At 43.1% G+C, this 14,483-nt stretch overlaps 1 protein-coding gene across 1 annotated transcript in view; it reads left to right on the top strand.

Annotated features, from left to right (window-relative positions):
- Positions 1-3,486: 3,486 nt before the first annotated feature.
- The window catches only part of FSTL1 (follistatin like 1), a 53,920-nt gene continuing 42,923 nt past the window's right edge, over positions 3,487-14,483 (top strand). The window contains exons 1-2 of the mRNA XM_079155309.1: positions 3,487-3,642; positions 3,786-3,842. Coding sequence (XP_079011435.1) covers positions 3,640-3,642; positions 3,786-3,842 — 60 coding nt within the window. The 5' untranslated portion in view covers positions 3,487-3,639. The remainder of the gene's footprint in view (positions 3,643-3,785; positions 3,843-14,483) is intronic.

The following is a 14,483-nucleotide window of genomic DNA, read 5'->3' as shown; positions in this document are numbered from 1 at the left end:
GAAGTGGGCACACTACAGCACATCACAGTCTGTTAAAAGGACAAGTTGCTGTCAGTCCCTTTGTTTGGAAGAACACCCACACTTCATGGTGTCTGGCAAATGAGATTTAACTCATGACTGACACAGGAACCAAATATGAATACCAGAGTCAACTCATATTTGCAAAGCCAATTTCTATTTTTACATAGGAAATAAGTAAAAACAGAAGTTCTAATATTCTTTTCCCATGCCTTCTGGGGACGCTTTCCCCCTCTTTGGAGAACTGTGATTTCACAGTGGAGGCTATAGTGGACATTGGCTCCTCTAGCATCCATTTCCTGCTTCTCCTTGCCAACATTAGGTTTACCTTCTTTTGGATGTTCCAAGGGTGGGTCTTCATTGGCTTAAGCCAGCCAATTGCCCAACCAGAGTGATCAGTTTAGAGAGGTCAAGTAACTCAATTTGGCCTTTAAAAAGTATACCCTGGCTGGGCATGCTGACACATGCTTGTAATACCAAGGACTCAGAGGTTGAAATAGGAGGATAGCTAGTTGGAGGCCAGTCTGTGCAATTTATTCAGATCCTGTTTCAAAATAAAAAATAAAAAGGGATAGGGTTATAGCTCAGTGGGGTTCAATCCCCAATAGGGTAAAAGAAAAATAAAGTATGTCCTATGACTTTTGTAGCAGCTCCAGAAAGAGGCTCTCTCTCACCCAGATGAGATTAGCCATGCTGTCAGTCACCACACTGAGCTCAGAGACTTGAGGTTCCAAGAATCACCCTATAGAACTCAGGAATGCAATAACACTGCTGAAAGGTGGAAGCTAGAGCTGGCAAGAAAGTGATCTCTGGTGACCTTATTTGAACTTCCAAATGAAGGCTTACCTAAATCCAGTCTTATCTCTGGACTTCTCAGATTCGTGGGTCAATGCATTCTATTTGATCTCAGAACCATTTATTTAAATTGGCTTCTCTGTCTGTCACTTGCAACCAAAGCATCCTCACTGATAACCATATTCTGAATCAAGGACTATGTAAACAAGTGTTAGACATTGTATAGCAGTATGCAATAAAAATGCCAAGCTATAATGCTGTATAACCAACTGTATAACCTTGGAAAAGTATCTAAATTTGTCTAAGCTTCGGTTCTCTTATTTGAAAATGGAACTAATAAAAAATACCTTTTAGTTTACTGTGACAAATAAAATAAGACAAGTTGAATGATTCTCAAGAACCTGGCACGTAGTACTAACTGCAATTTAGATGCAAAGCAGAACAATGAAAAACTAATGGTCACCATTTATAGAGGCCTGCTACTGCCTGGCATTTTTTGTAATGTATCTATTTAAATTTCACAGTCCTTGAAGGGCATTATCACTGCTTTTTGTCACATGCAGAAACCTAGGATCTGAAAAATTAAGTAATTTGATGAAGGTCACCCAGCTAGTAAATGGCAGTGACAGGAATCAAAGTCAGGGTAGTTTGACCTTAAACCTCACATACTTTCCAGTAGGCAAAGTTTTGTTAGAAAAGAGCTAGGGATGCAATGAAATTTGACTTGGGCTCTGAAAACAACAATAACAAAAGAGAATTTCAATAGACAGAAGGAAAGAATGCCAGTTTTGAGGGGATACAGTGCTATACAAAGGATGCAAAGTATTGTGATTTAAAAAGGGCAGAAACAAAACTTTATATATCATAATTTCCTCCTTTGATTCTAGCACAACGATTGGGAAGGGTAACTAGTGGGGAAAATCTATTTCCTACTCCTCTTATTTCAGGAGGGAGTTTTCTGACTGATGAAATCCAAAGTAGTCATGCATCCTCTACACTCTCAAGTTTAGGGAGCAGGCCTGCCCCAGGAAGCAGTGTTTTCTGCTTTTCCATGCAGTGGGTTTAATACAAGAAGGCTTTCCAATTCTGCCTGTCGTTCTGAGGAACTACTAGTAGGTCCATTGTCCCTTAAGTTCTAAAGCCACCATTCCAGTTTTCACCAAGAACAAAGCTGATATTTGCTCCCTAGTCAGTGTGACTCCTATTGCCATCAATAGGGGATCTGGGCATTATTTTGAAGCCCTCCTAGTAGGCACTCAGCAAACGTTGGTCAAAGAATACAAGTTCAGGGGACAATTTAAAGATGCCTGATTTGAGCAGAGGGAACATGTTGAAGTAGATGCAGAGAGGGTTAAGGTCTGCCAGGTAATGAAGGGTTCACAAGGAAGGAAGAAGTTTGGATATGATGCAGGGCAACAGTGCTGAAAGTTTCTTAATAAAGGAAAAATATGAGAAAGGTAGAATTTAAGTCAGGTAGTGAGAGAATGTGGCCACGTGTCGCAGTGGAACTAGAAAGGTGGGTTGTTGGGAGTGGGGGTGCAGCTGGAGCCAGAGGGCAACCAGAGGTGGTTTCCAGAATTTCTGAAGGAGGGAAGATTAAGGTCTAGAAAGGTGGGCATGTGGAAATAGGAGGGGAGGGATACATATGCGATCTCAATGGGAAAATGGGAAAACTGCCAGGCTATGGTGACAACCAAACTCAAATAAGGAGATACATTTAGAAGGCAACCACTGAAGGAGGTCGATGAGCAGGTTCCAGAGCCAGGGTAAGAAGTGGGATTTAGCTTTGGGCATGTTAAATCTAAGATGCCAAGATTTGTTCTCTACACCAGCCACAGGGGACTCATGGCAGGAAAGAAGCAGAGATTTAAATGAGTAGGGAGCACCGTCAAAAAGGGAAGACACCTTTGAAGGCTGCTAGGAAGAAGTTGGTGGATATTGGAGGCATGAGCATGGCAGTTACCTGTAATGACACAAGGACAGGGACACAGGTGAGGCATGGGCCGAGAAGAGGAGACGGACACTATTCTTAGACCTGAGGGAAGGGCAGGATAAGGCTGCCAGCATATGCTGGACTCAGCATCTTTTCAGCAAAGCAGAGGGGCCGCACCCTCACCCCTTGATTGCACCCACAGCAGCCTTCCCTGCGCCGGCCGGTCTTCTACCTCTGCACCCACTTCCCGGTGCTCTGGCTACAGCGACACCCCCGTTCCCTGGCTGAGGTGGCTCCTCTGTACCCCAATCCTCTCCCTTTCAGCAGTAGGGAGGCTCAGGCTGCCTAGGCTGAGGGGCGCCTTTTCCCCCAGGTTCCAGTCCCGGCCCAGACCGGGGGCTCCCAGCGGTACCGCCCACCTGGCCACCACCGCAGCCAGCGCCCGCGGCCACCCCGGCTGCCGCAGGCCAGCCGCCCTTCCCGGGGGAGGGATTTTGCGCCCAATCCCCGCGCCCGCTTCCCCTCTCCGCCTTTGTGGCAGCGCCCCTCGGGACAGCCCCCACTGCCTCAGCCGCAGCGTCCCAGGGGCCGGAGGGGTGCCTGGCGGAGGGCCGGGCGGCGAGAGGGGTTCAGCCGGAGCCAGGATGCACGAGGGTTCCCCGGAGCCGGGGACAAGGGAAGGGAGGGGAGTGGAGCCGCGGGGGCCGCTGCTGCAGAAGTGGGCGGAGAATGGGAGGAGCTGGGGGGCAGGCAGTCGGGGAAGGAGGGGTCTTAAGGGGCGGCGAGCCCAGGTCGGATTTCCTCCGAGGCTGCCGATCGGCGAAGCTCCCACCTTCGCTTTGAGCTCGCTGCGGCCGCGCTGTCCCGCGCCCTCGGGAGCCCCGGACCCGACCATGGTGAGCGCGGGGCGCGGTGGCTCGACCCCTCCGGGCGGCCTGGGGTACCCGGGCTGAGGGGACGACCTGCGGGACCTGAAGAAGTTTCCCGGGTCGGCGCGGGGCCCGGCGCCTTCAGTCTCGCTCTCTTCTCTCTTCCGCAGATGTGGAAACACTGGCTTGCGCTCGCGTTGGTGGCCGTCGCCTGGGTCCACGCCGAGGTAGGTGAGGGGTCCAGGAGGTCGGATCGCGGGCCCCAGGCCAGTGGGCTCTGCGCGCCTGGCGGCCGGCGTAAGTCCTGGGGATGCTCCCAGGGTGGGACTGGGAGTTTCCACACTTGCGGTGGAGTGGAGTGGGGTGAGGCTCGGGGGCGCTCGGAGCAGAACTGCTACTCACCGAACTTCAATCTCAAAATCAGGAGAAGTTTGGGCCGTAAGCGGGAGCCCCACCGCGCCTAATATGGAGGGAGGGTGGGGAGGGGGAGAGAGCACGAACCGAGCGGATTGGGACCGACGCGGCGACAGGAGCAGCAGTCGAGTTCAAAAAGGCGCCTTGAGGTCTTCCCGTCACTTTAGAGGAAATTGAGAATAGTTCGGGACTTTTCCAAGTCTGTCTCCTCCGGGAGTGGGGGTGGGGGAACCTAGAGATTCTTCTTTCGGGGCGAAATAAATTCCCTTTCTCTTTTATAAAGTGAGATTATGATTCCCTGAAATTTATTTTCTTCTTTACAAAGTGCCCTGGGATTTTGTGGTATTATCTGGGCCATATAAGGGCATTTTTAAAATCTTAGGTTTTCCTTTAGACTTACATTGCGCAAGTGTGAGAGATCCATGGCTCTGCCCTTTGGGGGCTCTGCGTTTCCAGTTAAGGCATTTCAGCGTTTTTTTTTTTTTTTTGTAATGTTTTCTTTTCAACTCCAGTGACCTTCCTGAGACACTACAAACAAACCAACAAACCCTTTGCTAACAAGCCCCTCCATTAACTTGAAGGTTTATGGACAGAAAATAAACAATTCTAAATTCCCTGGGCTCTAGTCTCCAGAAAAGTGAGGTCAGAAACTAAACATTTGATAATTATGGCAGGAAATGTGGAAGGAATTAAAAAGCATGAGGGAGAAGAAATGGAATGCACATTACAAAAGAAATAGCTCCCTGGTGGGTGGTTTATACTCCCTCTTAGACTTTTTTTTCTTCATATTACAGTTTAGCCCCACCCTTAGCATCACAGCTTGACTCTGCCCCAGAATTCCTAAATGCACACAAAGTCTTCATGAGTTAAAAAAATATACATTGTACTGAAATCTCATTTAATTCACTACATCATTGGTTGATGTAGAAACACAAGCTATTTTTACTCCCAATGAAACAAGAATAGCTAATAATTATTAAATATCTACTATGGGTTGTAATAAAATTCCATTTCATGGTATAGAAAGTGAGCCAGGGACCTTTATGTAAGGCATCAGATACCCTCAGCTCTTAATGCTAGCAGTGGGATTTGAACCCAAGCTCCAGACCCAAACATGGCGTCTTAGCATATGCCAGGTATTTTGTATTCCAGACATTGGCTGTATGTGTTACTGCATCATTTCTTTTAAAATTCCCCAAATCCTGGAACAGGTTGCAGAAGAGGGAACATATTTAAGAGACTTGCCCAAGGTCATGTAACTGATTAGTGAAGAAGAAAGATCTGAACCCAGCTCCCTCTGCCTTTGGAACCCACCTTCAACTCCAGGCCTGCTTCTCTTCCATTTTGTTTTCTAGAGTTTAAATTTGAGGAACTATCCCCCTTCACTGGTAGATTTAGTCCTGACTAAAGAACAGTCCTCCATCCCTTGCTGTAGCCCTCAAAAGACAGCTATAGTTCTGTGATGGATGAGGTGAATCCTGGGTTAGTTTTACAGCAGGCTTAAGAATTGCCAGCTAGTGTGTGAAATGGCTCTGTGAACTGGAATGCAAATAGGTGTGAGGAAGCTGTGGGTTCATTCACCGCAAGGCGGTGTGGCCCAAGGTCTGAGATCTATTCTAGGCAGCCTGTACTGTACACCCGCCTCCCCACCCCTCTGCAATGCAGAGAAAAGCTTGCCCTGGTAGGAAGTTCCCCCAGCAGCAATTTCCTGCTGGAGGTACAAGAGCATCCAGTATTCTCAGAATTCCCAGGCAAAATCTACAGGGAAAGAGGCAAAATGGAGAAGTGCTGAGGCATGGAAATTGAGGGAGTTGGTGCAGAAAGTTACAATGAAGAAGGAGGGGTTACAGTTCATGACTTCAGTTTTTTAAGGATCATTATCTTTTAATCGAGTCAGTCTTTGGCATCTAACCCTAAAAGTTATATATGGCAAATTTTTAATCCATGTGTTAATAATATACCTTTAATTATTAATGAAAAGGTAAATTAACCCTCTCCATGAAAGACTTGCACTTCAGACGTATTTTAAGCATTATGTCTTACAGTTAGTGGTGCTTACAGTAGAAATCTTTTTCCTTTAAGGACATTCAGCAAACACACTCAACTGTGGGGTTTGTAGTCTTTATTGGCAAGAATCCATTTTAGTACACTTTAGATTAGTTAAAATTGTGCAAATAGAGTTCAACTTTTTTAAAAATGAAATTTAGAAAGTAAAGTGAGGTTTCTCAGTGCTTTTTGCACCAAGATTGAATATAAAGATTTAATTCAAGGGCTGAGGTTGTAACTCAATGGTAGAGTGCTCGCTTAGCATGCGTGAGGCCCTGGGTTTGAAAAATAAAGACATTGTGTCCACCAAAAAAAAAAAAAAAAAAAAAAAAGAAAAGAAATATATAAAAGATTTAATTCAGCATTTAAAAAATAATAATATAATTATCTACAAGTCATGTTACTATTTGAAGAAGCCAAAGCTGTTGGAGTAACCTTCAAAATTGGAGGTATTCCAAGCTTGGGGAAAGGTGACTGTCATCATTGTTCATGTCAGTCTATGTAAATTCCATTTAGTTAGATTTGAGAAACTATTAACAGATCACATTAAGGAAAGAGTTACATTCTTCTCAGTTTTCCATAGTCTCTTACTTGGCATTTCCAAGTTGCTTTTTGATTGCTTCTTTTCTTTCTTACGTACTCATTACCTAGTCTATCATCAGCATATTCTTTCAAGCTAGCTGCCATCTGAATTCTGTCCCATTTGCCTGAGCAAACACCTGTACTCTATAAGAGTCCCTGCTTAAAAGAGGGTGTTGAATGTGGCACATGTCTCTAGATGTACATAATATTGCCTTCTGGCCAGGGCTGAACATGGGGCCAGGGCAGGGTCAGAGCAAGGGCTTCGACTAACAACCCCACAGAGCCTGTCCATTCTCCCTTTCTCATCCCCTCCACTGGGTGTGACTACAGTTCCTTGAAAAGTGTTGGAGATGGAGACATGGTGGCAAGAACCCGGAAGTTGGTTTGCCTGCTCCTTGCGTCCATGATCTCTGTCAATTGAGCATGGCAAGTTGAAGAGGATTCTGTGGCCCAACCAGGCTGTCAGGGGGACAGGCTTAGCAAGTGCCCAAGTATTCCCCCACTTGCTATTAGTGGTTGCCTTTGCTGGCATTGATTCCCAGCATTCTAGGTCTGGAAATTCTTTATGAGCCACACATAAAGGGAACAGATTTACAAATCAGATTGCTCATTCCAATAAGGAATCCACACTTGAACTATGAGTATGTTACTTAAGAGAATGGTAAGGAGATGTAGTAACAATTTTACAGAAAGATTAACGTCACTACGCTCTCAGCTGGCCATGCTACAATACATCAGGGTTTTATCCCTCAGAAGCCACACTTAATTTTCATTTATACCCTGTTTGCATATGGCTAACCACTAGGGTTTTGTTGGTTGATGTGGGAGCTCCTCCACATTCTTAGGTGACTCAGGTAGGCCTAGAGTGTAACCTACATCTACTGACTGCTACTTTCTTGGAGTTGCAGCTTATATATTTGCTACTAAAATGATCTCTTATTTACCCTTTGGCAAATAAGGTTGCTGTAGTTCTAAAGACCGCCACTGGAAATTGAAATATTAAAACAGAGCAGGTGTGCAGCTGAAAAGCAAAAACAGAGGGGCAAGTGCCTGCAAATCAAGGCCCTGGCCATCAAGGTAGCACAGGCCTGTAAGCCCAGTGACTGGAGAGGCTGAGGAAGGATTGCATGTTCAAGAGCAGCCTCAACAATTTAGCAAAGCCCTGGCTAAAAATTTTTAAAAAGGGCTGGGGATGTAGCTCAGTGGTCAAGCACCTCTGGGTTAAATCCCCAGTACCCCCACCCCACCCCCACATTACAGTTCCTGTAAAAGTTTATGGATTAGGTGACCAAAAGCAGGCATCAGTTCCCAGTCTCTCAGGAGCAAGTTGGGGAAGAACTGTGAGGGGAAGTTAGAGAGTATGGATGGAGCTGGATATAATGACCCCAGAGGAAATGTCCCAAAGAAAAAAATAAGGTCTGTTAGGCATAATAACACATGCTTGCACAAGAACCAAAAGTAAAGGATGAACTGTGAATACAGTGTCACATATGAGAATGGAAAATGTCACTGTTTCTTTTTTCTAATGGTTTCAAATAACTGGACATCTAACAGAACATTCTAACAGACATACATCTTATTGGCTTAATAATACCAGCTATCAGGTTGGTATAGTGACACACTCCTGTAGTCCCAACTACTTAGGAGACTGAGGAAGAGGATCATTTGAGTGACACCAGCCCGGGCAACACAGTGAGAGTCTGCCTCAAACTAATATCAGATATCATAAGACTGAAAAAATAATATAGTTCATTTTGTAAGCCAGATGATTAATGTCTTTAGAGGCCAAATGCATACTTTTTCCCATTGTACCCATTTCTGACCCTAGCTTTGGCAAGTGTGCCTTCTCCAGGAGTGAGCCATGAACAGCCCAGGTCTTCCTTTCTCTTTGCCCATCAGATAGCATTCATGCATGATCTCTGTCTACAGGTTGCTTACAGTCTAGTGGTGGACCAGGTGCTTTAAATGGTGGCACCTACAATGTATATTACATGGATATGGTGAATAAATATCCTTGTAATTTTTGTTATTACAATTTTTGTTTTACTTGCCTTGAATTTGATTCTTCTACATTTGTAAAATGGACACAAATCTTTAGGGTATAGCTTGATGAACTTTTACATGTGATACACCCAGGTGGTAGCCATCACCCGCAAGACAGAAGAAGTATTATCTTTATCAATCCAGTCTCTTGATGTCTCAACCTAGTCACACTTGGCAAGTTTTTAATCCATGCTTTAGCAATAGTGATCCTTTAATAATTAATGAAAAGGTAACTTAACCTTCTATGAGACTTGGAATTTGCACATTATTTTAAGCTTTTAACTTGTAGTTAACAGTGCTTATAGTAGAAAATTGTTTTCTTTGTTAGTTACAAGGACATACAGCAAATAGTTAAATGCAGTCTTCATTGGCATGAATTTGATTTTTAGTAAACTTTAGAGCAACTTTGGGGGAGCTTACTTGACTGTTTTGTGAATGGATACACGAGGGCTACTATAATTTACACTGAGAAACTTAAGTAAAGGGCCAAATCATTCTATATGACCAGTTTGCCCTGGTCATTATTTCATTTAAGGACACTGTACATAAGATGCCCATCATGTGATTTATGACAGCAGAAAACTTAATACTGATTAAATATCCAATGGGAGAAAGGTGAAATAAATCATGGCGTAGCCATGCATGCCACTGAAAGTTGTGTTTACAAAATACTACCTGTAGGGTTGGGATTATTCTTTGCTCTCATCTTTTCTATGCCCTCTCTTTATGGGCATACTTTATTTTCATGTTCTATCAGAAAATAACAACTTTTTATTTAAATAAAATATTAGAGGGATGAATTCCTCTTTAAAAGAAAGGGATTCACAGAAATTCCCATGTTGTCCAGGTACTGAATGAAATACCCAAGAAATAGAACTTCTAAGAATCACTTTAGGAGAAGGAGAAGTGAAGTTTCATAGTAGCCACTATTGGTTCATCCCCCTTCTAGAGAAATGATAGAGCCAATCAACATAACTATTCAATGAGCTTATTTTATAATATAGAAAATAAAAATAAGTATCTCTGAACACAATGACATAAATGGTCTACAGAGATGGCACAAACATGATATATATACATCACCATTACCCCTCCCTTATCCATGACACACAGTGCTAATCAATCATGAAGTTCTTTCCTACTGAACCTGGAGGAGGTTTGAAAATCCTACTCAGCAATGTTCTAGGTAGTCATGAGCAATAAATCAGAGTCTGTCTGTGAGATCAAAGTTACTTGCTATTCCAGCTGGAAAAATCAATCCAGCTTGACAAACACTGACAAATGTTTAGCCAAAATTAGGATAATTAGAAGGCAGAATTCAGGTCTGTGTGAAACTGACAAAGACCACATGGGGTAATAGGTGATAGAATGGAGATTTGAAATGGATGAAAATCTCAGGAAAACACTGCTTGCCAGTTTCTGGCCCAGGCTTTTAAGTTCTTTAGATGAATCTGATCACTTTAAATTAAGCCAAACTTTCTTACATTGGCCACCAACAAATATAGGACAATGAGAATTTTCTTGGCTGTTCCAATGAAGGTTTAAATAGTTGTTATTGCTAAGGCTGTGCTGCTGCTATCATAGATAACAGCTCTACATTAGCAGAGTCTGGCAATAACTTGCTAATAGAATGCTCTTTGGGTAGTTGAAGTACAAAATATATCCCATAAATTTGCATTTTCTGCTGTGGTTGAAGGATTTCCATATAATCTCCTAACAGACTTTCTATTTCCTTGTTTGGAAGCCATCACTATTAAGCTATTCCCAGGATTAAGTCTAAATTTATGACCCCCAATGTGTCCCCTGAATAATCCCAGCCACTATTTGTGAGCAATCAAGTTGTTGCCAAACAAGTCATAAGATACATGGCAAAAGCTGTGGCATGTTGCAGGCCCAAATGTGTGTGTGTGTGTTTCCATGGGTTATTGGCTTGAGTTGATGTAGGGAATGAGTCTGTCTTTCTCTACTTTTTATTGTTTTCCAGATTTAAATCCTGTGTCTGAGGCGAAATTTGTCTTTTCCCCAGTCTTTAATTGTACTCCTCAACAGTCGTTATTAAGTGCAATTTATTAATCTCCTACAGAAGCTTCTGACATTATGCAAGTCATTTTGCACATATCCTACCACTGGAATACCGTGGAATGAAAGGGCGATAACTTATGGTCCCTGCATGCAGGAGCTACCACCACTGTAGCTACTATATAGCTTAAATGGATCCCGCCCTTAAAGAGCCAAGTCTATGGCTTTAGTAGAAATTACTACTCCATTCTTCTACTGGTTCAGGAAATCCTGAAATGCAGCTGTGGGATGGGTGGCCCCTGCCTTCTTAGAATTTCTGAGGCTCCACTTGGGCAGCTGGGGCTATTTTCAGCGTCCACTTTGTACCCCCTATCAGTACATTCAGTAGGTGACAGCTTTTTGCATGGGACTTTACCTGAAAATTTATCTATCCCTAGTCTCTGTCATTTTCCCTTTGCTTCCCATTTTCATGACCTTCAAACCTTCCTCTGAGTTCCTTCCTTCATTATCTCCTCTTGTTTTCATATCTGGATGTCTCAAAAGAGAAAAATTTTTTCCTATGCCGGGGATTGAACCCAGGACCTTGCACATTGCTAGGCAAGTGCTCTACTACTGAGCTAAACCCCAACCCCAAGTCTGTCTTTTATATGAACTCTGTTACCAAACATTTTCATTATTAATTGCAATTAGTTGTAAATAATGAAAAAATCCTTGACTTAGAAGTCTTGTTCTTACCTTTTCTAGTTGATGTCACCATGTGAAAGTCACTGGATGTCTCTTAGATTAGACTTGTCCAGACGTGAGACCTTGTGCAAAGTGACTTATCTTCCATGAGCTCACATTCCTCATCTGTAAAATGGGAATGAGTCTGCCTGTCTCTTCCATTAGGTAATGGAAAGGGCTTCTTGACTCATGGTACATAAATCAACACCAAAAACAAAGTCCTGCCAGAGAGATGAAGTGCCGGTTGCCATTCCCCACTAGTCACCAAAAAACTTTGGCTCTATAATGTCAACAAGAAAATTCTCACTTTACACAGAAATATCCACAAGTCATTGTCTCTTATTGTAGAGCATGTGCACTGGCTCGGGTTAATACTTCATTTACCTATTTATCCTTGAGAAGACATATAATAATGATGGTTCAGCACTCAGACCTTGAAGCTAGAGATCCCTCAGATTTAAATCCTAGTGCTGCCCTCACTGGCTGTGCAGTCTTGGGGAAGTTACTTAAAATCTCTGACCTGTTTCACCATCTGTAAAATGGGTTAAATACAAAGTATCGACCCCAAAGATTAGTCGTGAGAATCAAATAAGTCGCTACATGTAAAGTAGTTAAAAGTGAGTTGGCCCATAGCGTGTTAGCTACTACCATTCTGAAGCATATCTCCAAAAGCCATGGGGTGTGTGTGTACGAAAGATAGAGCATGTGTGCACACGCATGTTTATGTGTGCTAATAGTATGCAGAATTCTCCTGTTTCTGATTTGTTCTCTCCAGGAGTTTAAGTATCTATCGCCTTCTTTGTTAATCCAAGTTTTCAACTCTGCAAACATAATTATTTCAAAATTACCATAAGTAGTGTATTTGTTGCTCAATTTAAGTTTTCACAGAGTTTCCACATCTGGGACAATGGAAAAAAATGGGTTAAAAAGAAAACTGAGCCACCAGCCGTGGTGGCACACTCTTATAATCCCAGCAGCTCAGGAGTTTGAGGCAGGAGGATCCCAAGTTCAAGGCCAGGCTGGTTAATTTAGTAAGCTTCTGTCTCAAACTAAAAGTTAAAAATACTGGTCTTGTTGCTCAGTGGTAAGAGCTTGCTCTAGCATGGTCCAGGCCCTGGGTGTGATTCCCAGCACCACGAAAATAAATAAATAAATAAATAAATAAATAAATAAATAAATAAATAAATAGATAAACTAAATAGAAAACTGAGGTGATTATTTCTGTGAACACTTTGATGTTCAATATTGAAATAAGAAACGTTGCTTCTACTGAGCCAGAGTTGCCTGTAAACTTCTATGTAGTGTTTCCTCTGTGAAACGACAACTCTGTCCTTCCTCTAGAGAAAGAATTTCACCTTTATGGAGCCCGTCCTATGTGTAGGCAATAAGTTTCTCCCTAAGGCAGTAAATGAAAGGAAGGAACCAGAATGGGAAGAGAAAGAAAGGCAAAGGAGAGGTGTGAAATTCCTCTGGAATTTTTCCACATAGAGTTCTCTCTCCGAGGCTTCTCCTTACATGTGAGGGGACCACTAGATATCATGGATGGCCATTTCCATATAGTCTTGCTGTAATCCCCATAGCATGGCCTGTTACCTGGAAATGAATCTTAACGTTTGGTTTGGGAAAATATGGTCACATAAACGGGGCCCGTTGTTTTCATTGTTTCAAAATAAATACCAGCTACTCTTAAAGACAGGGTAGAAAGTATTTCTGGAGCAGGCTGGGATTTTTCCCTTTAGGAGTCAAGACTGTACCTTCTGGTACTTTGCGTTCGAATCTCCAATCCTACTGGAAAGGCCCTGCCAGGGCTGCAGCCAGCCCTGCCTCCAGCCTCCTGTGCCCACACCACTCCTCCCCAGCCCCTGAGCACTGCTCTTTACTTTCCTCTTCATCTTTCTCCTCTTTCTTGGCTGCCCTTTTCTTTCTCATCTTCCTCTTCCTGCCATTATAGAGAGGTCATCCCGAAGTATTTGGGTTACATTAGGAGCTACCAAAATATCTGTGAACCCCCATGTTCACATTGTATGGAGATAGAATTGCACAAAGCACTAGTTTTCATTAATCATCTGCAACCAAGTATATTTTCTCAACATCAGCTCAGAAGAGCCAAGTGGAAGGTCTCAAAAATCTGTTCTGTATCACTGAGTTTGTGCTAGTGAATAAGGTCCAGAACCTGTCCCCAAGGAACTTGCAGTTCATTGGAGTGGCAGACAGAGACACTGGCTCAAAGTGGTCTAATGTGAACAGTGTGAGGACAGGGCTGAGCACAGGAAGTGACCATCAAACTGAGCTCTGAAAAATGACTAGTACTTAGCCAGACAGCAGGTAGGAGGAGAGAGAAAGAGCCATATATTATTTAATTCTCACAACTAGTTAAGTAGTTATTATAATCTTAATTTTATCCATGAAAAAATTGTGGCTCAGAGAATTCAGTTAGTTACCCCAAATCAGCTACCTAGTAAGTGGCCTACTTAAAATTCCAAGGTAAAAGCTCAGTGATTTAGACCCACTGTACCTTATTTCTGAAAGTGACTTTGAAAATAAGCCAGAAACTCTTTTGCTAGTAACATGGACTCGTCACTGTACTGGCCTTCAAGTTACATCAGTTGTTAAATGACTTGAGTGTCATGATTGATAGGCAGGCCTGGTCATTCTGGCCATATGGATGTGGACTGTGGTCTCCACTTGGACTCACCTTCACCTACTTCTCTGATGTATATCGGAGGGTAGTTTTTGTCAGATCATTTGCAGCTAACGGTCAGTGGCTCCGGGGATGTGTTAAGGCAGTTTCTTTGTTCTTCAGATGTGTTTACAACTGTTTCACATTAAATAAGGACAAATTGCAAGATGACTCTTGAACTCTAGCCTAGTTACTGAGTGTGATTGTACACATTGTTTACTGCACACATGTACCCAGTTGAGGGGGTAAGTGAGGCAGACTCCATCCTGCACTATGCTCAGCAAGCCACATGCCCTAATACAGGGCTTGTCTGTCAATCAGAAGAAGGGAGCCCCTTTTTCTAACTCATGTGCAAAGCTCC

The sequence above is a fragment of the Sciurus vulgaris genome, assembly GCF_902686455.1.
Source record: "Sciurus vulgaris genome assembly, chromosome: 10".
Classification (NCBI taxonomy): domain Eukaryota; kingdom Metazoa; phylum Chordata; class Mammalia; order Rodentia; family Sciuridae; genus Sciurus; species Sciurus vulgaris.
Note: the sequence above shows the minus strand (reverse complement) of the source record. Positions and strands in the feature narration are given on the sequence as shown.